Source organism: Serinus canaria, chromosome 5 (assembly GCF_022539315.1).
Source record: "Serinus canaria isolate serCan28SL12 chromosome 5, serCan2020, whole genome shotgun sequence".
NCBI classification, from domain to species: domain Eukaryota; kingdom Metazoa; phylum Chordata; class Aves; order Passeriformes; family Fringillidae; genus Serinus; species Serinus canaria.
This window is the reverse complement of record NC_066319.1, coordinates 23,842,019-23,863,436: the sequence shown is the minus strand read 5'-3', so window position 1 is coordinate 23,863,436 and position 21,418 is coordinate 23,842,019. Positions and strand designations below refer to the sequence as shown.

The following is a 21,418-nucleotide window of genomic DNA, read 5'->3' as shown; positions in this document are numbered from 1 at the left end:
ACCCTTGTGTTCAGAACAACAACATGGGCATCACTGGACAGACTGAAAGAGCCAATGGGGACGCCAAGGGATTTAGCTTTATTTTTAAAGTTTATTACTGAGAAACAACTGTCCCATGACAAGCAATTAAAAAGATGAAAATCAATCACTGGGTTGGCACCATGTATTTGCCCTTTTCTCTGCCAACTCCCCTGTTCTTCAGGGGAGAAAAGGGCAAGTACCTTCCAAAGGCCATTTGCTTTACATAGTGTTTTTGATGCATCAAGCCCTACGTGTTCCTCCCACAGCTGTTACTGGGGCCCTGAATGACACGTGTGCTTTAGTGTCACTGGCACTTTTGGGCACTGAATGTCACTTGATGCAAGAAGGCCAGGTGACCCAACAAGGCAATACTAAAGAGGGACAAAATTGCATATTTAAAGCTGCCAGTGGTAAGGGAACAAAGAAATGATGTCAGAGCTAACAAAAACAGCAGAAAGGGTCAGGTCTCTCTAACCCAGCACCCAGGAGACTCACCCGGGCCGCTCAGTACTCCTGCTGCTGGAATGCACAGTGAAGACATTCTCATTCAGCTGGTCCCAGTGGTACTCAACTCCAGAGTTTAAGGCCCTTAAAATGCCAAAGAAGGAAAAAAATATTTGTATGACAGCACAGTGTTCAAGCCAGCACACATTACACACCCACAACATGAATAGTGTTGATTCCTGCTCTACAGAAACTGCAGATCTAGCTCACAGTTCACATTTTCATTAAAAGGGCTCATTGCCATAAAAGACCTTGCAAACATAGAGTGCTATATTACCAGATTACTCTGGAATATTCCTTTCATTTCAATTCAGTATTAGCACCAAGACATAGCAACAGGAGCAGAGAGATTTTCAGGAAATGAAGACATACAACTGTGCATATAAAATCAGGTTACCCTAAGTCCAAGTAACTAAACAAAGAACTGGAAAGGAAAGGCCAATTCTCCCTGTGGTGTCTGCAAGCACTTCCTGTACTAGGTAATGGTCAGTAAGACACTGCTCTTATTCAACATTTAAATTCTTTGCAAACGATTCTCATTCTACCTATGAATAATCTTTATACATCCCTCTCACTGACAGCCACTGTGGAGCAAGGACAGATGTAGAGAATATTTTAACAAGTTTCCACAGAAGAGCTTGTACTACATCAAAAACATGTGTGGCTATTGATGAAAAGTCCAAACTTGAATTTTACATCTAATGCTACTAAGTATAATGGAACCACCAATGGTTTGGAAACCTCTCACACAGCATTTCCCCAAAAGATACACCAAGCCAGGGCTTACTACTCACAGGAACAGACAAGGTTATCAACCACTGCCAAAGACAACAGGCAATCACAGAAATGAAACCACCATAATGCTTTAAGTACACATTCCACCAAGAACAGGGTGAGAGCAAATCCAGCTTACTCTGTGCCATACAGAAATGTTACAGGACAGGCAGTATGCAGTCCAAGGCAGCATAGAGATCTCCCACCTCCTGTGTCCCACCTTCAGAGGCACTCTGGGCTGCATTAGCATGGAAGGCACTTCCTGGAGTGCTTTGCTACACCATGCTGATAGCTCACATGAGCTGGCCTGGGAGTTTTGAAATGGTGCTGTGCACCACATGGTTGCTGGACTGCACATACCTGATGGTGCTGGGTGGAGAGTTAGCAGTGCTGTGCAGTGGTCACAGCAAGGCAAGTGGGGGAAAAAGACCCCAAACCAAAAAAATAACACCTGTGTAGACAAAAGGGAACTGTGTCTGAAGAGCTGAACTTCCATCACCCTACAGACAGGCTCAGAACTAGGTGAAATCCCATAATCTGAAGAAAGGATTCCTGGCAAATAGTCGGTAGCTGGTTATGGGTCAGGCACAAACGAGACGTTTTATGTACATATAAAAACTGTTGTCCCTGTAAAGAGATGCCTCAGGAGAAAAAGCAAGACCCCAGCTTAGAGGATGCTGCAGGTCAGACATGCTGCAATGGGAAAGCAGTGTGTACTGGAGGCCTGGGGCTAGACTGCCAAGATGACAGCACCCCAGGTTAAGACCCACGGTGAGAGATGAACAAAATTAGGTCAACAAAATCACACACAGAGGCTACAAGAAGTAACCAACCTCTGTTTTTTTGTGCTAGTCCTGTGCTGCATTATAATCCATGAAAGCAGCTGCCAGTGAGATGTTGATTTACAAAGGTTTCTGAGTTTACTGACAGACGGTAACTTGTCACTAAAACTGTGCCAGTCCCTCTGGCTTCTCCATCCCCTGCCTAATATACTGGCTGAGGATTAGCTGTCACACTTTGCTGTCTGTGAAGCAGCACTGTCCCTAGGCAAGAGAGACTTTCTGACCTCGTAGTCAAAATTTCCATAAAAAGTCTAGTGTACTTGGTATTTACAGCTATTACACAACAGAGCCAAGCTGACCTCTTTTCCCTCTTCCACACATCTTCATGTTTCCCAAAGAACAGGCATGGCATGATCCCCCACAGCTACGTACATGATTGGTATTCCTTGTCAATGTGTGCCTTACTTGTCTTTGCCAGCTCTCAAGACAAGAAACCAGAAGCCCACAAAGCTTCCCCCAGGCCAAGATGGGAGCTGACAATACTGTATTTCCTCTCTTCCCCTGAACACCACATTCCTGTAATACACAGAAAGTCCAGCTCCTGCACACACACTCTGAGTGGATCAATTTCACTTCGACAAAAGCATTGTGGTACCAAGCTGATATGCAGTACACCCATGAAAAGCTCCTGACCATGCTCCTACCTATTCTGCAGAGTTTCACTACTGTACGGTGGGGTTGTTAGACAGCAAAGTCCACTTCATGTTGTCAGTTTGCACACAGTTAAATCAACAGGCATTCAATTTAATGCATAATTTTTCATATTGGTTTTAAACACTGCCATTTATCAGCTAGGCTTCACTGCCAGGGTCCTATTAGCTATTCCTTTACTTCCAGAGAATCAAGGGCTTTGCCTTCCTTCCCTAGAAGGAGGACCTGTAGCAGATGGTGCCACTGCTCTGGCTGCTGGCTCTGGGAACTCTGATAAACAGGCTTAGGCCAAGGTCACTACACTTGGCCACGATGGGAGTTCAACATTCTCAGCACCACTTTAACCTGGCTTTTTAGTTAGGTGTACCTCCCTGCTGGGCAAAAGAAGTGGCTCAGAATAAACAGCTGGCACTCCCTGCAGCAGCAGCATCTTCACTGCTACCTTTCAGTAGTCTCTTCCTTTAGCCAGCTACACAAATTACCCTGTCCCAACTCTACCTCTTGCAAAAGCCGTAAGGCCCTCAGCACCATCTCTGTCCTCTTTTGTATGCATCTGTGTATCTCTGAGCTGGAAACCACACTGGTCTCTTTACAGCTCCTAAGATCAGTATCAAGATTGCTCCTGATTAGGTTTTCCAGTCTTTAGAGATTGATTGAGCCTATAGAAGAGATGTTTCAGACTGCATCAAGATACAGTGAGGAGAGCATACACCTTAACAGAGGGCACTGGTTGGGCACTACCTTTTATATGAAGATCATAATGTCTCTTCTTAATGAATGAAATTTCATCAAAGAAATACTGCTAATGAGGGCTAAATGCCAGTTTTAACACCATGTCTGCATTAGAGACTTGATCACATAATCAGACCTTAAACCAACTTCAGTACACAACAAGATGTGTGCAACAACCACAATTACCTTGGTTTAAGTCAGATTTTCAATTACGCTTACAACTTGCTCTGGTTTAGCCACACCTATTTAAAATAGTGCAATCTCCCTTTTCGGAAAGCCTAAAAATTTTTTAGCTCCCATTGCAAAATTCTGCTTGAATTTTGTAAATGAGCAGCCTTTCACAGTACGTTTCCCAGGAGATCTGCAAATCAAGGCCTGACAATTCATTCCAAAGAAGCAGAGCTTACGCTGGAGAAATGAATATTTTTCAGGTAATGTAAGCATTTAACTTTTGCTTCATCAAACTCTAGATACAGAAATGCTAGAAGCACTTTACATTTTTCAAGGCACAAGGTAGAAGCTCTGTGTAGCATGGAGCCACTTGGATGTGGATGCAGTAAAAAGGACATTTGATGCCGAGGGCTTTAGGGTGAAAAATTGCAATTCTCTGCACTGTGTCAGTCATGGACAGTGAAGTCCACTTAGTCAAGTTCTTACTCTCTTCCCTTTTATGGCTGTCACTAAGCTCTCTAAGCCCTCCCTGGAAATTTCCATTAGCTTTGTTACATGCAGAGCTGCTCACAGTCTGGATTTCCCAGCAGGGATCTGTTCTAAGATGGACTTTTCCTTCACGCTTGTGTCCAGCTCACATTATTAACGAGCTTGGAGAGGATGAAGGGCACAGACTTGCAGGCTTTGCTGAAAGTCAAATAAGGATTCAGAGTGGAGCCTGTTAAGTATTAAGAGCCAACAACTTAGCAAGCCTCTCCCTCTACACAGGGGTATTACCTACACAGCTCAGTTACGTCTCCAGGAAGAAAATAGGACCAAGTACTAGGAATTAATGTCAACATTATTAACAAATTACAAAAGAGCTGAAATGCAATTTAGTGCACTTGCTTTGCCAGTATTTGAAGGATAAATTGACAAAGAACAGGTCAGCACAAACAGACTCAGACATGTGAGTAACCTCCCAGCTGGCATATCCAAAACTCGGAGTTGAAGAGGAGGAGGGATTAGGATGAAAATTCCCCAACTCTACCATAACAATACAGTCAGGAGCATGACAGAAAGACAAAACAACCCATAATTTGCAAGTGGTGTATGCACGTCCAGGAAGGCATAAATAGCACTTACTACCTTTTCACTTGTATCATCAGGGGATGATTTAAGTGAAATCTGAAGAAGACAGCAGCAATGAACAAATGCACTGCTCTCCTCCTTCAAATCCTGCCACATGGAAAGGCCCAACAGCAGCCCACTTGTTTGCTATAGTACCGAATTAAATTTTGATTACAACATTGCTGCCTGCAATCCCATCCAAAAATATCAGCAAAACCTCATTACCAGAATGAAGACTGTGGCAAGCCCAACACAGAAAGGAGGCTGCCTTTCTGATGCCATGCAATGCGCCTGATTTTCATGCTGCCAAGTTTGCTGTCTCCACAAAAGGAAATACTCCTTAAAGCTGATTTCTCAAATATACTGTCCATTCAAGATCACTAAATGCAAGCATACAAAACCAGATTAGTTTACAAAGATTTGGATTTCCCAAGACACGCTTTCTTCCCTTTGTGTAAACTTGTCATTTCTAAGCCATTCAAACTGTATCAAGGAAACAGAGTGAGCTACAAGAGAGCAAGGTGACACTATGCTAAGGAACAGGAATCTATTGTCCTGGTTTGGGCAGGCAGAAGCAGCACATAGTATCTCATGCAATGCAATGCAATGCTGGCCAGATTCCAGATGCATCCTTGTCAGCAGCTCATTATCTCTTCTGCCAGGGTGGTGATGATCAGCACAGCAAGCCCATCCCTAGCTCCCATGATTAGCTAAGCAACGGTATTGTTAGTACAAGGCGAAGTTTGGCACTCCCAGCAGCTGCCTGGATGGGAAAACAATAATTTCTAACGCCTTACTTCATAAATATTTAGCTTTCTGTGCAGGCGATGAACCACGTGCAGAGACAAATCCAAGTGAAAACTGGCTGCTGTGCAAACTGTATGGAACCAGCAAAGGGGATTTCTGGAGTAATTCTGCAGGGCAGTAACTCCCTTTGACCAAGAAGAGGTGGCAGCTTCATTGGTGCCAGCCCATGTGTAACTAGCCAGGGGAAGGACACAGGATCAAGTACAGGAATTCAAGGAACACAAGATCTGCAGTTTATGATTGACAACCGCAGATATTTAAATGATGCATGACATCATCCTGTCCATCACATTATGATGAATGATGCATCTAAGAGCAGCCTCATTTTTACTCCTAACATTGATACAACCCACTAATTTTCCAGAATCCTACAAATTTTGCCTGTGTGAAAACCAGCAACCATGCAGAAACATACCCTGATACCTACTAGAATTGTCCAAGGTGCTGCAGAAGCAGGACAGCAAGCAGCTTGGTGCAGCTGGTAGCTCTGTGCCTGCTTCAGGGAGGGTGCCAACACAGCTTGGAACACTTTGCAAGACAACTGGTCCTGTTGATTTGATTGTGCAATCCTGCCAGCTAGGTTAAATGTTTGGATTTTTGAAGATTTTGTATTCAAACTCACACCATTTGTATGAGGCCAGCCTTATAAAGCTGGTGGCACCAGTAGAGAATTCAGCAGCTCTTCTGTCTCAACAACATAAACACATACAAGTTTGTTCTGTCTACCAATGGACACTTAAGGCTGGATCCAGTTCATGATCTTGTGGCCAGTAGATAAGATTTAGACAGAAGGCACACCCCTAAGAGCCATCTTCCCTCAGTAAAATTTTGGTATCTCAGCTAAGGAAGAAAGTCATCAGTCAGCTAAGCTGGTAGATACTTCAGAGAGAAAGAGAGATTAATACAGTAAGAAGAACCCAAACAGAATAGTTTCTTCTGATCCACAGGACCACTATAGCTAAAAACTAAGTGACTTCCAGGCATCAGCATTTGCAACCTACCTACAGATTGCATGTAGAAGATAAGCAGACTCATAAAATAATTTGAAATGGATGACACACCACCAGAAAGCATTAAGAGGAATTTGTCTTATATTCCATGGGAGAAGTCTTCAATTAAGAATCAGTCTTCCAACACATTCAACAGGAGTAACAAATGGAAATTAAGCCCAAGACAATGACAGAGCAGAAAGGAAGGAGTTTTATGAAAGTGTGGATGTTTGACTATTTTAGGACTCAAGGAAAAAACCCGCAAAAATATTGAGGTTGAGAGTGCTGCCCTTAAGGAATGCAAAGATGAACAGAAAAACCTGTGTTGAGAATAAGGACAAGGAAAGTCCCTCTCAGACAGCCTTCATTCTTCTGCTAAAACACCAGAACAACTTTCAAAAGCTATTTTCTCAGAAATTTTTTACACTACCACCATGTAAACACACTGTGTTTACCCACAGCACGACATACGAAGTTGTAACTTGTATCATGTTTATGAGAAAAAGAGCACAGCACCCAAGCCAAATAGCCTGGAACAAACAAGGCAGAAAAAGAGCAAATAAGAATTTCCTGAATTTTCACTGACTTTCTTCTCACTAAATCTTGCCAGTATGCCACGGTATCTTTTGCTATCTGGTTCCAACCACACCAAGTACCAGGTAGGAACACCTCTGGGAGGTAAATAACAGATTCCATAATACACAGCTTAAAAGTCTTCAAACAAGCACAGTTCAGCTTGACACTATCATCCACACAGCTATAAAGATGGACAACTCGCTTAAGTCCTCTAAAAATCTAAAGGCTTGTTAATTGCTTGAAGTGATAACAGGCAGACTATACTCCAAATAAGCTTTGAACCCTCAAAATATCTTATGCTGTTTATGATCCATCAGCTCTTCCAGTGGCTTAGACAATTTAGGATGTTAGGAGTCTCTGGAGGAGTGCAAATTGTTTATGCCTTGTAAGGCCTTAAAACATCTTGAACTGCTACAAGAGAGCCAAAGTGACTCTTAAGTCATATTTGAACTTTCATTACTGATTTAGCAGAAGCTAACATTGATGAAGTAGGCTTGTTTTGTAGATATTATGCCAGCAAACTAAACCAGGAAAATACATCTAGAATGGGAGAAAGCAACATCAAAATAAATGCTTAAAATTAGCAAGCATAGCAAATGCTTATTTTTAATAGAACGTTGGAATGTGCACACACAAAGCTGCTAAGCTCCAGAACCAAGATCTTGGTTTGGTCAAGTCTCAATGAGATCCACAGGGCAAGCCAAGGTTTATATTTTTAATCTTCAGTAGTTTTGAAATTATCCAACTAAAAAGTATTCTGTTTAGCATACAGGGGAAACTGCCTCCAAAAAAAGTGAAAAAAAGAAAAAAACATCAAGAACCCAAAATTGCAATAATTACTCCAACTACTCACATACTGTAGATGTGAAGTTAAGACCATTTACAGACAGATTTAAAATAGGGAAAGAAAATGAAAAAAAAAAATTGGTTGTTTTGTTTGCTAGCTGGATTCATTATCAGAGTCCTGCTGGAAAAAAACAGGCATAACGGACACCAAATTAAACTCCACAAATAATATGGATTAAAAACTGGAAAATTAAAGAAAATCTTATTGGAAGGCAAAGGAAGTAAACAAGTGAACAAGGAAGGTCTAGTATAGATCCGTGGAGAAAAAAAAGGTTATAAGACAGCCGGAGAATTCGTGCTGCAGGAGAGGGAAAAGAGATTCTAAAAATAAACATGAGGAAAATGGCATTAGAATGAAAAAAGGACTATTCATTTGTGAGGCTAACGACAAAAATCAATGATGTTTCAAAGTGGACAAGATATTGAACTCTCTCCTCTGAAGTCTCCACTTCTAAAATATCCAAGGGTACTTGTGTAATTAGGGTGTAAGAAATATGCCAGACATAGCAGCTAGTTGCACTCATTTTGAATTTTTTTTAAAAGTTAACTTTTTTGAGTCATTTGCACCTGTTTTTTAATACGTTACCAAAAAAAAAAAAGGAAATGACAAAAGGGCAAAAAAGTCAACTTAGCAGCACTCTTCAAAAAGAAAGCCATACTTAAAACTGACTATTATTGTCTTCTAAGTGTAACTTTTATCCTTTAAGAGAGTAATATAACAAATAGAAAAAAGAAGATATATTGAAACAATGAAAGAGTGAGCCATATGCAGTAGGCAGTTAGTAAAATAATTGCTTGCATGAAATTTAACTGCTTTTGAAGACAGAATTAGAAAAAAGTACAGGAAGAAAAGGTGGCAGGTATGATCTGAATAGATGCAAGTGAAGCATTTGGTAACTGTTTTCACAGCACGTGGCTGTGCTCTTACAGAGTGCTACTGAAACTGAGAACCCTAGTTAGGACCTGCAGGTGACCAGTGATGCAGAACACAAACTGATATATACCAGGCTATGATTTCTTAACACAGAGCTCTTTACTAAGTTCCCTTTCTCATGGTGCAAAATAAATGTCACTAAGGAGTCAGTCCTACAGTATATCTTGAAGAACTGGGTGAGGGAAATGAACTTGCTAGTAACTGAAGACTAAAGCAGCTTTCAAAATTTATCTTTAGGAATCATAAACATATTGAGTGGAATTTTATGAGCACTTAATTCCATCAGTCATCCTGGATATCCCATTCATATACAAAAAAGGGGAAAAAGAATAAAAATTGGTATCAGAATTGAAATACTGTTTCAAGCTTCCACATTAGCACTCTTCTTCTGCAACTACAATGACCAAGCCTCTTGGCACTGAGGTTACCTAGGCTTCCCTGCAGAATTTGGAAATAATTAATTTAGTTTTTTTCCTTAAATGCAAGAACGACAAAATCGAAATGTATGCTTGCAGGATGCATCTATAGTGAAAAATGGGCTATCTTTCCTTCTTGTCAGCCCTTTTACCAATCAAAAACATCTTTTATCCTCTTTTAGACAATTCAATGTATCTTGTGGTTAACAGGCAGCAGAAGTCCAGGACACGCCTTCATTTCCTTGTTAAAGGCCCCATGCAGATGCTGCCTTTCAAAAGGCCATTTGCTAGGAGGACTCAGACATAAATAGTATCTCCAGCTACCCCAGTTAACAGTTGTGAGAACATTTCCTATGCAGGGTTGCTAACATGCCTTGATAACACATGAGGGAAGACAGTTCCTCCTTCTGTCTCCTTGTTTACTCCATCCTCCAGAAGCTATTCTTAAAAGGCAAAGGATGTAGCTTATGCTGCTGGGGGCATCATGGCTGGAGGCTGCAGAGCCTGAGGAATGGAGCCAGCCAGCAGAGAGACATGATGTGCCAGGCAGCTGCATAGATTACCATCTCTTTACCAATGCTGATAACTAGATGTAGACACATTGTCCCTATCAGTAGATGGGAGGATATGCTATTCTCAGAGGAAAAAAAAAAAAGAAGAAAAAAAAAAAAGATTGGCACAGACAGATAAATGCAGTGATCGCTTGCAAAGCATAGGAATTTATCATAAAGATAACTTTTCTGGAATAATTTCATGTTAGAGACAGATCTCATCCCAAAGAATTAAAATATGCACACTGAATAGCACTGAATCAGTTTGAGACTCTCCACACCTACTTCCCAATGAGAGAAATCTAAGGAATGCTGCCTCTGAACCAGATGCATCTTCAGGGGTATATTAATTCCATTACCAGAAGCTCCGACAGCTGAAGAAATCGTTCCTCTCCTGTGGATGCCTGCATTAAAAAGCTAGCCTTAGACAAGGTGTTTCAAGAGCTTGACATTTTCTCAGAACAGTGAGGTTTCTGGAACAGTATTTGCAAAAGCTCGTGAGCACTGAGCCCTTCCAGTACCTGCTTCTGAGCACAGGGGAGAGGACAATCAAGCTGAAACAACAAACAACTGATATTTGGATCCCCTGTCTTTTTCCCATGATGTTCCTCCTCAAGCAAAGATAGCAAAGGGCAGCATCCAGTCGGCTCCTCACCACTTTTGGTCTCACCTGTTTATGTTTTGCAATACAGTTAATGTTTGAGATTCCCACCAGGAATGTTTCTGAAGGGGAAAGCTCTATTGGGATGTGATAGGATAGGAAAAGTTGTGACCATTAAGAATCATATTCCTTTTTAATTCAGGAGAGGTGTTTCTACCATACAAGACAGACACTGATGATTTCATTCCATGATGCAAATCCAAAGATTCAGAAACTGAATCAAACCTTGAAGTATGCAGAGCCAAAAAAGGGAGATTACTGAAGATTATTAGTGGTCACAGTTACAAAGGATGTCAAGTAGAATGTAACAAGAGAAAAATATCCTTAGGCAAGCTAAAAAAGCACTAGCAGCTTGCATAAAAGTCAGTGTGCAGCAGGACAGCAGAGGAGTGGGGGAATTCACACTGCTGTATCACTTCCTGTGACAGACCTCCAGGCCACAGTTGAGTAGTACATAGTAGATCACTTCCCTTTACTTCCTAAATGGAGCACAGTGCCTCATGTGGTATGCCTAAAGGGATTCCTGTTTATATCTGACATGGCTCTTCCACTGAATGTCACTGTTATCAATTTAGTGTCTTGATGTAGCTCAGTGGTGCCCACCCTTGAAAACATGGCAGCCTCAGAGCCTTTCAATACCACACTTGTGGACTGACTACAAATTCATCTTAAATCCAAAAAGCACAGATTAGCACATGTTAATGTGAAGCCGTGTGGAACCAGACAGCAGACTCATGATCTAATGGGTATGCAAGTCTACCAGTTTGCAACCTTGACAAGAATGAACTACAAGACCCTCGGAAAAGAACAAGGCTGTCACAGCCTCATAAAGACTGCAACCTGTTTCCAAGCCACATCTGAGCCAACACTGTTTTATCAGCAGGATTTGCCTGTGAACCACAGACCTGAGTCCTCTTGCTTCAGCTCAAAGGTCAGACTTGTGAACAGTAAATAGTTTCACCCGTTGGTCACTTGCAGAGGAAGTTAATTCTAAAAGCTGGGTTCTGGTTGAAAAGGAATCCAAGTCCCCTGGGTTCTTTCACACAGACCATTCCTCAAAGACTTAGATTCAGAGGGTAAAGTACACAAAGTTTTTAACAGGTCACAGAGACCTGCTCTCACCTTCTTAGAGCACAACAGCTCTGAGAGTCAACTTGTCAGCACCTATTAAGATGGGAGCCTTGGGCTTAAAATACCAAAACCTGCCTCATGGCTCAGCAGCTCAGTCACAAGTACTCGACTCATACACTTGTCTCTGCAAGCTGAGCTGCATTTCTAAACAGCTGAATCTTTTGCATCCACCCAACAAACATACAGGCTATTGCAGAAATCATCTGGCTGCCACCTTCCTCTAATTTGCAGTCACAACCTCATCATAGTCAATTTGTGCCTCTTTGCTCACTAATAAAAAACACACATATATATATTTATTAGATCCAAACTGCTAGCCCCATTATCCCAGTGGGGTGTGCAGCCAGGTGGCAATACACCCACCTGGATGACAGCTGAAATATTTTCATTTATATAGGTGTCAGAATAGCCAAGCATGCATTCACCAAAAGGAAACAAGCCATGCTTAGCCAACCTGATTGCCTTCTACTATGGGAATACAGATGCCTCCTCAAAGAGTTCAATGATGACACAAAGCTGGGATGGCTGATATCCCTGAGTGCTGGGCTGCCATTCAGGACCTTGACAGGAATGAGAGATGGGCAGAGAAGAACTGAATGAAATTCAAAAAAGGCATGTGCAGGTCCTGAACCTGGGAACCTGCACCAGCACAGGCTGAGGGCTGAAGGACATGGGGGTCCCGGTGGACAAATTGTCCATGAGCCATCAGTGCCCTTGTGGCCAAGAAGGTCAAGAATCCTCCACAATCCTGGGGTGTACTAGAAAGAGCTTTAAAAGCTCTTTGACAGGTCAAGGAGCCCTGCCCCTTTACCCAGCCCTGGTGAGGCCAAATCAGGAGCATTGCGTCCAGTTCTGGACTTATCAGGACAAGAGAGACATGGAGCTCCTGGAGCAGGTCCAGTGGAGGGCTACAATGATGACTATAGGACTGAAGAGAGGGTGTCAAGAGGACAGAGCCAGGCTCTTCTTGACAGTGCTGACCAACAAGCAATGGGCAGAAACTGGAACACAAAGTTCCACCAAAACAAGGACTTCTTTACTGTCCAGGTGACTGAGCACTGGAACAAGTTGCTCAGTGAGATTTCACTGTCTCCTTCCCTGGAAATATTAAAAAGCCATCTGGTCACTATCCTGAGTTATGTGCTCCAAGGGATGCTGCTTGATTAGAGGTTGGACTAGATGATTTCCAATGGTCCCTTTCAACCTTGACCATTCAGTGATATACATTTTAATAGTTTTTGCTTCTTTATGGAAGGCTATAAAACCTCCTCCTTATCTTTCCTTTTTAGCCCTGATAAAGACTCCACATTGCAGATTTTCTTAGATAAAATGTTCCCCTGATCCCACTATCAAGCACTCTATGCTACTGTGCAAGTTAAAAGGCAAATTTTAACTATTCCAGCTTATAAATCTAGCTTCCTCTACACCCATATTAATATTTTGCCACCTCTGCTGTTAAGCATCTTGTATCTCATCCTAGAACAAAATTTTTTCTTACAGCCTCATGTATTGATGGCTTAATCACCTACAATCAACCAAAACCTCAGGTCTTTCTCCTCCTCCGTCATTTTATCTACTGAACTCAGTGTAATTAGTCAGTAAGTGCACTTTGTACTGTTAAGTTCTAATTTCTATAGCTCCAGTCACTTTAACAGCAATCCAATTCCTCTGCAATACTTTGATTTTTCTCTGCAGCGACAAAGCTAATGTCACATCCTCAGCAAATTTATTCACTGCACCCTTACCAGCCATTAGTGTAAATAGTATTAATCAACCAGTTCCAGAACTGTTTTATTAAAGAAGCCAAATGACCTCTTTTTTGACAGAGTCCAGCTGTCAATAACGTTGTATTCGTTCCTTTAGCCAGGACTTCACCCACTCTTTACCTGATCTTGTTCTAAGTCTTTAGAAATTAACCAGATTTATTGTAGTTCCAATATAGGAACTGCCTTACTAAAACACAGCTATGTTAGACAGACCAAATCCCTGGCTGACCCTTTAATTAGAAATAAAACCATAAAATTCTCAAGGACAGGTACACAACCTACTGTACTCCACTTTAGGCAAATCACAGTGCATTTGACCCCACTTTCCATGGTTTTTATTTTACTTACCTTTAAAATGTATCCTATAAATTTGTGTACTGAGATTAAAATAATGGATTGACAACATAATACGACCTTGCCATTTCAATTTTTAAGCAGGGTTTCTTTTGAACACTGGGAGGGCTACTTGCATAGCCTCCCATTATGAGTCCATGGAGCTTCAAGTTAGGCCTTTTTTTTCCCCCTTTTTTTTGGTCAGCTTGTACTTCCAGTCTACTCGTTTGAATCCTCTACTTGAGGAACAGCTGCTTTTTCAATCTCTTTGTATGATTCCTGTAGTACTTACTTTCAAATGCCTCCATTGCATATGGGAAGTAAGACTCAGGGAATTATAATAATCTCTGTTAACAACGGGGGGGTTTCAGTAGTACAGTGTTTTCCTGCTGTTTGCTAGACTATCCTCCATACAGTAGTACTCTATCAATTCCTGAATCCTGCATTTGTCTTCCACTGCATTACTGTGTATGGAAACCACTGAAATATTTTTCATTTTCTCCCTCACTTCTCAAGTTAAAGCCAATACACATACCAATCTCAAAACAAGTTTATTAAGCCAGGAACTACTGAGAAGGCATGTCAGGATTTTTCCTTTCACTAAGGATCTGTCAAGTAGATCTGGAACAGACACCACAGGTCCAAGCCACTTCTACTCTGATAGAGCCTCATTCACCTTTGTGTTCTTATGTTAGTGCCTCAATACAAATTATACAGCTCAGTGAGTAACTACACCTTCATGCTGAGGTTTACAAGTCACTCATGACTCTTTTGGGTCTATAAAATGGTGCAGTTGAGAACAGAACACATCAGGTGTCCTGCTCCAGAAAGAACCCACCAGTCCATGTGATGTTTACAATTATCACCAGAAGCATCTAATCCACCAGCAGGAAACCTGCTGAAGCATTTTTGTCACGCCCCCCCCCAATAAATCTCCCACCTAATACAGCCAACCTTGTTTAATGTTCACATACAATACACCTTTTTTTGTTGGAATAGTGCCTAATTAACATTATGAGCTAAGAAGGTTGTACATGGATGTTGGAGAAGGGCTGATTGTGCTTCCATAACATACCATAAAAGTGTTCATATTGACTCTTTAAATAGTGAGGTGGCAAGAAGAGATATGCAACTCAGCTTTGGGGTATACTGCAAGAACTGGAGTGGAAATGTAATGTGGGGTGTGTGAAGCCAGGACAGCCAGATTAAGCTTGACTCTGCAGCATTCAATCAAAGAATCTACCCTCAGGGAAACTTCATTTCCCTGGGTTCTCATCCAAGTTCATCTCATGAACCATAGACAGCAGACTAAATCTTAACCATTTTTCTATACCAAAAATAACTTAGAATATTCTCAAGTTCAAGAAAAGAGCCATTATTCTTGAATAATTTTGCTTAGAAAATACAACAACTGTTCTTAAAGAAAGCCACTTATCCTGAAAGAGAGTGATTAGAGCTTATTCTGTAACAGTATCTTATAGAACTTCATGTATAAACAAGGTCTTGATGAAAGATTATGTTAAAGAGAATAAAAGGGCTGTTTGAAAAGCATTGCCATTCTGTAGTACCAAAAGTGGTCCAATCTGAATTCCAACCAGACTTCACAGAAGGCTGTGCTGAATTAGTCACTGTTACAATTGTATATATTTATTCTGATATCAGCTAGTGATTCTAAACTGACACAATAAGACTCTCCTCAAGCACCACATGCCTGATGTCATAGCACAACAGATGGAGTCCACATGCATGTGGTATGATCACCAGCAGTGCTCTAAGTTTCTAGCTGCCAGCTTTTAAGTTCCAAGGAACTTCAACATGTGAAGCACAACCCAAAAGAATACTAAGGTAGTTTACTACCAGGAAATAACTCAAGCAGAGAAACTCCTGAAGTGTCCCTGCAGCATAAAAGAAATGTGGTTCCAAAAGAACACTTGGAAATAAAATGGAAAGAAAGGTTTCAACAAAGTAGGATGCAGACACTCCCCAGGAACACTGAAAGCAGTATCTGTCACCGTCATCATCTGTGTCAGACCACAAGTAAACTAGCTTGCGCTGAATTGTGAGCTTACAGAAGGGTGGTTACATGTTTCACAGCTCTATACAAATTAAAGGGAACTGAAATGTACACATCACACCACTGGACTTTAAGTGAGGACACCAAAATAATTCAATGGCTTGCTCATAATCATGACAAAAATCTTTGCAGTTCATAGAATCTTTTGCTTGAATACTGAAAAAAGTACTTGATAATTCTAGGTCAGCAACTTTCAACCTGGTTGGTGGTCTTCAAGAAGTCCCTGAAAGCTGAGGAAAGCAAGCATATTACTAACTCAAATTTCCTGCCACTGTAAACCTTCAGAAATCTATAAATCCACAGAGGCTAAAAGACACTGCACTAGTCATATAAGAAATAAAGGATCCAGAAATCCTAGTAGGACACAGGAAATAACAGGAGCTAATGAGATGCACTTCAAACACTCTCTGAAGTTTACCATCAGCAAAACAAATACTGATTTTAAAAAACTCAGGTAAACACTGTGGCAATCCAAAAGAAGTATTAAGTATTGGAGTTTTTGGAAGCCTCAAGGACAAGAAAAGCCACGTTATTCCCACTACCTGAGAAAAGAATGGCTAAAGCACTTACAGCTCTATGTAGTGTCTGCATGTAAAGCACTTACTCTGGTCGGCAAATCACCAGGTCCCCTTTGTTGGTGCCATAGGCCAATCCCAGGCCGGGCTCAGGCAGCCAGCGAGCAGAGTTTATGCTGACGTGTCTCCTCTGGTCGGCAGGCATTGGGTACAGAACGTTGAAAACTCTCTGGAACAACAACAGGAGATTACTTGACAGGACAACACAAGGCAGGAGAGCCAAGGAGGCTCAAACAAATTTCCCCAGGTGGCCATAGAGATATGTCACTTTACAGGATTGCAGGCAACCACTTAATCAGCAGTGAGAGTAAGCAGCTGCTAGAAATGCACATATATGCGTCCTTAAATCTTTAATAGGCTGACTAGCACACAGCTGAAAAGCATCTAGCAACCTGAACTTGGTATACTGACAACAATCCATTTAGCCCAAAAATATGGCACATGGAAATCATAAAAACAAAGGCATGGGAAATAGAAAAAGCACTAATGAATCAGTTTGGCTACTTAAAATAGAGAGGGACAAGATGCTTTAGTGTACTGGGCCATTAAAGTATCAGGACTTTGGAAGGGTAGGACTGAAGACTTACATTTACAAGACCAAACCATTAAGAGAGTTTCTTCAAAAATTTAGCTAGTACACTGTCATCACTGCAACTAACAGACTTTGAATCTGGATTTTCAACGGGATAAATCCAAGTGAAAGACAGGTTTTCACTAGATTTTCTAGTGGGCAAGCATCCCACCTTCACAAAACCTTTCCTCCAGACTCCACAGAAAAAGGGGATGGTGGTGAACCAGTGAGCAGGGAAGGGAATGATGTTATGCTGGAACAACAGGATGACTGTTGACGGGAATGCACATCAACCACTATTGCATTGCTGAGGTGACTTGAAGTAAATAATTAGAAGCCATCCAGATGGTACTTATCAGCTATCGTAACAAACTGGGGCCATTTTACTCCATAGCTCTGTTGCCCACTGCATATCTTGTCCCTGACAATTTGAGAAGCATGAGTCAGGGATTACTTCTCTATGTGCCCTGCAATAGCTAGTACTCAGAATCTTCATCCTGAGCATCCTCTATGCACACAAAGCAAGACAGAGCAAAACAAGGTAGCTACATTATTTCCCATCACCAGTAACAAAGTGAACTGCTCCTCTGAGGAGGTCACATTAGAGGAGAAAAAAGGATTTCTCTGTATGGCAGAAGCTGGCCAATCTTTGCCCTGGCTATAACTCAGCAGTTAGTGTATTCAGAGAAGCTCAGCATTTGGGCAGGAGGAGCAGGTCTTTAGGGGTTTAGCTATGTCATAGCCATCTCTGTCATGCCAGTCCCATTTCCCTGCCCTGCCTTGCTTGCTGGGGCAGCAAGGAGGGAATGGCAAGGGGAGAAACAGAAGGGGGGAATCAGCGGTACAACGGTTAACACCTGTTACCATGGAGATTAGGGTGCACTCTCAGATGGAAAGATTGGATTTGGAGGAGGAAGGAGGGGAAAGGGAGGGGTCTGCCAGAACCAGGAGCATAAATTCATTAAATAAGCATTCTGAATCTCTCAAGATGCAAGGGTCCATCATATCACTTTGGCAAGTCAGAAGCAGTCAGTTTCTCTTCTACTGAGAATGCCTTTGTCACATCTCAGGAAGCCGCCACCTTCCTGGGCTAGGAACAAGCTCTCCCAACTGGCAGGTCAGCTTGCACAGCTGTTCTCCCACATGCTCCATAACCAGCCACACCAAGGTGGGAGACTTGCTGGCTACAGCTCAGCTTTACTGCTTTTACTGCTTTGCAGTAAACAGCACCCGATGGAAAATTCCCCTCCAAGGACATGAGTCTGGTTTTGACAACCTGCAAGTGCTGGCTGAGGGCTGAATCTCAAAGACAAGATAGCTTTAAAATTCTGCATCAGAATAGTTGCTTCATCATTCCACTCCATTCAATTCTAAACAGCTTGTCACGCTGAAGAGCTCCCCTCCCCTGCTGCTTCCCACTCCCACGCTAATGGGACAACTCCATGCAGTGTTAAGGGTGATGACATCCGTGCGTGTGGTAATTAGTACATAAAAAGAGAAAGCAGCTGTACTGGCATAATCACCACTCACAGCAGTAACCAGGACCCAGCTAATCAATCTGATGCAGTCATACAGACTGTCTGTTGCAATTGCATCCATTAACAAGACCCCCTACTCTATACACAGAGTGGAAAAAAAATTTAAGTTCCTTCAACATCAGCAGGTCCTTCTCTTCAAAGAACTCTGCCAGGAAGCATTATTTGCCATGGATCACAGCTAATTCCTTTTGGATTTTCTTTTTTTTTTTTGGTCTTCTTGTTTTGATTGTTAGATCTTATAAAAAGTTACTGAGATATTTCAACCAAAGTAGCCAGCCTGAAAACATACCACAGACTGACCACACCTCTTTGCTGTGGCTTGTTTGGGCTTTGTAATTCTGAACTTCTAGGAAAAACGCTCAGGGTACTACAGGAATCCCACATAAACACAACTCTCCAGCTTCTAGGTCAACTAAACGTTGCCAGCCCTCAAACTCTTAAAATTAACAATACAAATGCATAAAGCTGATAATTCAAGAGTTTATTTTCATTAGGGCTGGTCCACAGATTAATTGCAGGCCATGTGTAACAGCCATGTTGATGGCCAAGGGTTCACGAATCAGTTTAGAAACACTGTTGTAAAAGTACAGTGAATGATCTTTAAAGGTGCCCACCATACTCTCAGAGTCTCCAGAGAGCTTATTTTTAACAGTGTGGCACTTTCAGTTATAAGATATCATACTGCACCACATGCTATCAGCCCATAATCACCATCAGCAGTCACAAAAAGCTTCCACACTTTTCACCATAACCAATGTCAAACTTGCTCTTAGCATCACTATACTACCAATTCAATAATACGGGGCCACACCATTAGACATGGCAATTCAGCATTTTACAAAGTTGGCAGCTGCCTTTATGTCCAGATGCTCTTCTGAAATAGTTTTGAATGGTATGTTTCTCTAACAACAAACACTGTGAAGTCTGAGGAGTGTGAGCTTCAGAACATACCTATGGAAGCTCTAGCAGGTAACACCGTTATAGCAAGCAGTTCTCTTCTTGCAACAACAATGATGTATAAACATCATTTCAGTACACGTGGCAGGTCCTACTCCTTCCCCTTAGGGCCCCATGATCCAGCCTGAATTACACAGAGCAGTTGTTTGACCTGTAGTTATGTTTGTAGAAAACTCTGTCTCTGGTGATCTCTCCACACTCCGCAGAGGATTCTAGCAGTCTTCTGTCATTTCAAGGAATCCATCTCTCAAGTTCAGGGGATGTCAGAAAGGTAAAAAGCCTTTGTTGGGAAAAACCAAAACTGTCTAGGTAGCTAAACTTCCACACAAAAGGCAATTTGTACCAAGGGAAAGCAACACTCACTAAAGAAATAAGTTAGTTGCTTCCATTTTACATCCCTGTAATCATGAAGTGTGGGGAAAGATTTGTTGGATTTTTGTCTGCACTTTTCTATTTCCAAAACCTGTACTAGAAGCAGCAACTTATCTCTTTGGTGCGCCTTTTCCATCCTCACCCAACAGGAGTGGGCATGTACATCATGCACTGAACTCTCTAAAGCTGCTTTCATTGCTTCATAGCCGCAGGAAAAAATGGCTCAAAGAAAGCAGGGCTCTAAGGCATGAAGATAAGGAAAAAACAGGCCCTCAAATTATTCAAAGAACAAACTGCATTTGCAGTGCAAAGGCCACCTCAAGCCCACTGTTGCTGCTTCCCCTCCAACTTGTCACTGCTGTCACATCAGTACTGTCACAGCCACTAACTTAGGTATTTACTTAAGGCAGAGTGCCAGGAGAGGCTGCATGACAATCAACAGCCTCAAGGAATCTTTCTCAATGATCTCATCCTCAATGTCAAGCTGACAGGCCCAGGGCACAATACATAAGCATAGAGCTAGACAGTTAATTTATACCTGCCCTGGAGAGGTAAGAAAACTTTTTGCTGGAAATCTCTGCTACATCCTCATTATTGAGCTAGTCCTTCTGTCTTCCCCTCCCATTCTGTACTAGGGAAGCTGCTGCTTTTTAATAACAAATTAAATTCCACCTTTCCCCCCATTTCTGGGATGTGCCAGCACTAAAAAGCTGGACAGAGCAATCACCAGGATGCTGTCAGTCATCAAAGCAGCAGCAGCCTGCCCCAAGTCTGTGCTCCTGTTGCCAACTGACCGCAGTGCTGCACTCGCCCGATCCAAGCGGCGCCGTGCCGGGCCAAAGCAGAGGCATGGCATCATCTGCACAGCCACCTCTTGCTCAAGGCCTTCCCACCTCTAAGGAGAGCAATGAAAAGCAGGGGAGTGCTGAACACGACATGTTTGGCAGAGTGAGACCTTTCTTCTCTCTGGCACTTAAGAAAGAACAAACATGTTTTGAAGCTGGAGAAGAGAAAGTTTTGGCACAAGCAGTAGGAAAACTCAGCAGGAACTCTTGCTTTTTATCTTTTTTTAATTCAATAGAGACACTTCTGCTCTCAACTAGATGCATCTGCCTCCAAGATGCCAATAAATTTAAAGTCATTACCTTTGCTTAGGCTAAGCAGTAAGCTGGCTATTAGATGAGCCTTGATAAGCACTGCTGGGGGGGTGGGGGGTGCAGCTGTTGTCTCCTTTACATGGGGAGATTCTGCTATCCCTGAAGCAGATAAGGTGGGTTTTTAAATCACAAAAAAGCCTAAAACATAATTATGAATTTTCAACTGAATTACACTGTCACCAGAGGCTGAGAGACAATGAAAACACACAGGGAAAGAACTATCTGATGTGTTAAACGCTAAAGAAACGTCTTGGAGGACTGGTAAAATACACAGTTTCGCAGCTACTCTGACCTGGGTTGCCAAGGAAAAGCTTCAGAAAGGACCATTTATCTCTGCTGGATGAGTATAACTGAGGCAG

General features: G+C 42.0%; 1 protein-coding gene across 5 annotated transcripts in view; it reads right to left on the bottom strand.

Annotated features, from left to right (window-relative positions):
- Positions 1-21,418, bottom strand: part of AMBRA1 (autophagy and beclin 1 regulator 1) — a 128,033-nt gene that overhangs the window by 11,475 nt on the left and 95,140 nt on the right. For all 5 annotated transcript variants that reach the window (XM_030240230.2, XM_030240232.2, XM_030240233.2 and 2 more), the window contains 2 exons: positions 16,494-16,633; positions 517-609 (listed from right to left, as the gene is read on the bottom strand). In XM_030240230.2, the coding sequence (XP_030096090.1) occupies positions 517-609; positions 16,494-16,633 (233 nt within the window). The remainder of the gene's footprint in view (positions 1-516; positions 610-16,493; positions 16,634-21,418) is intronic.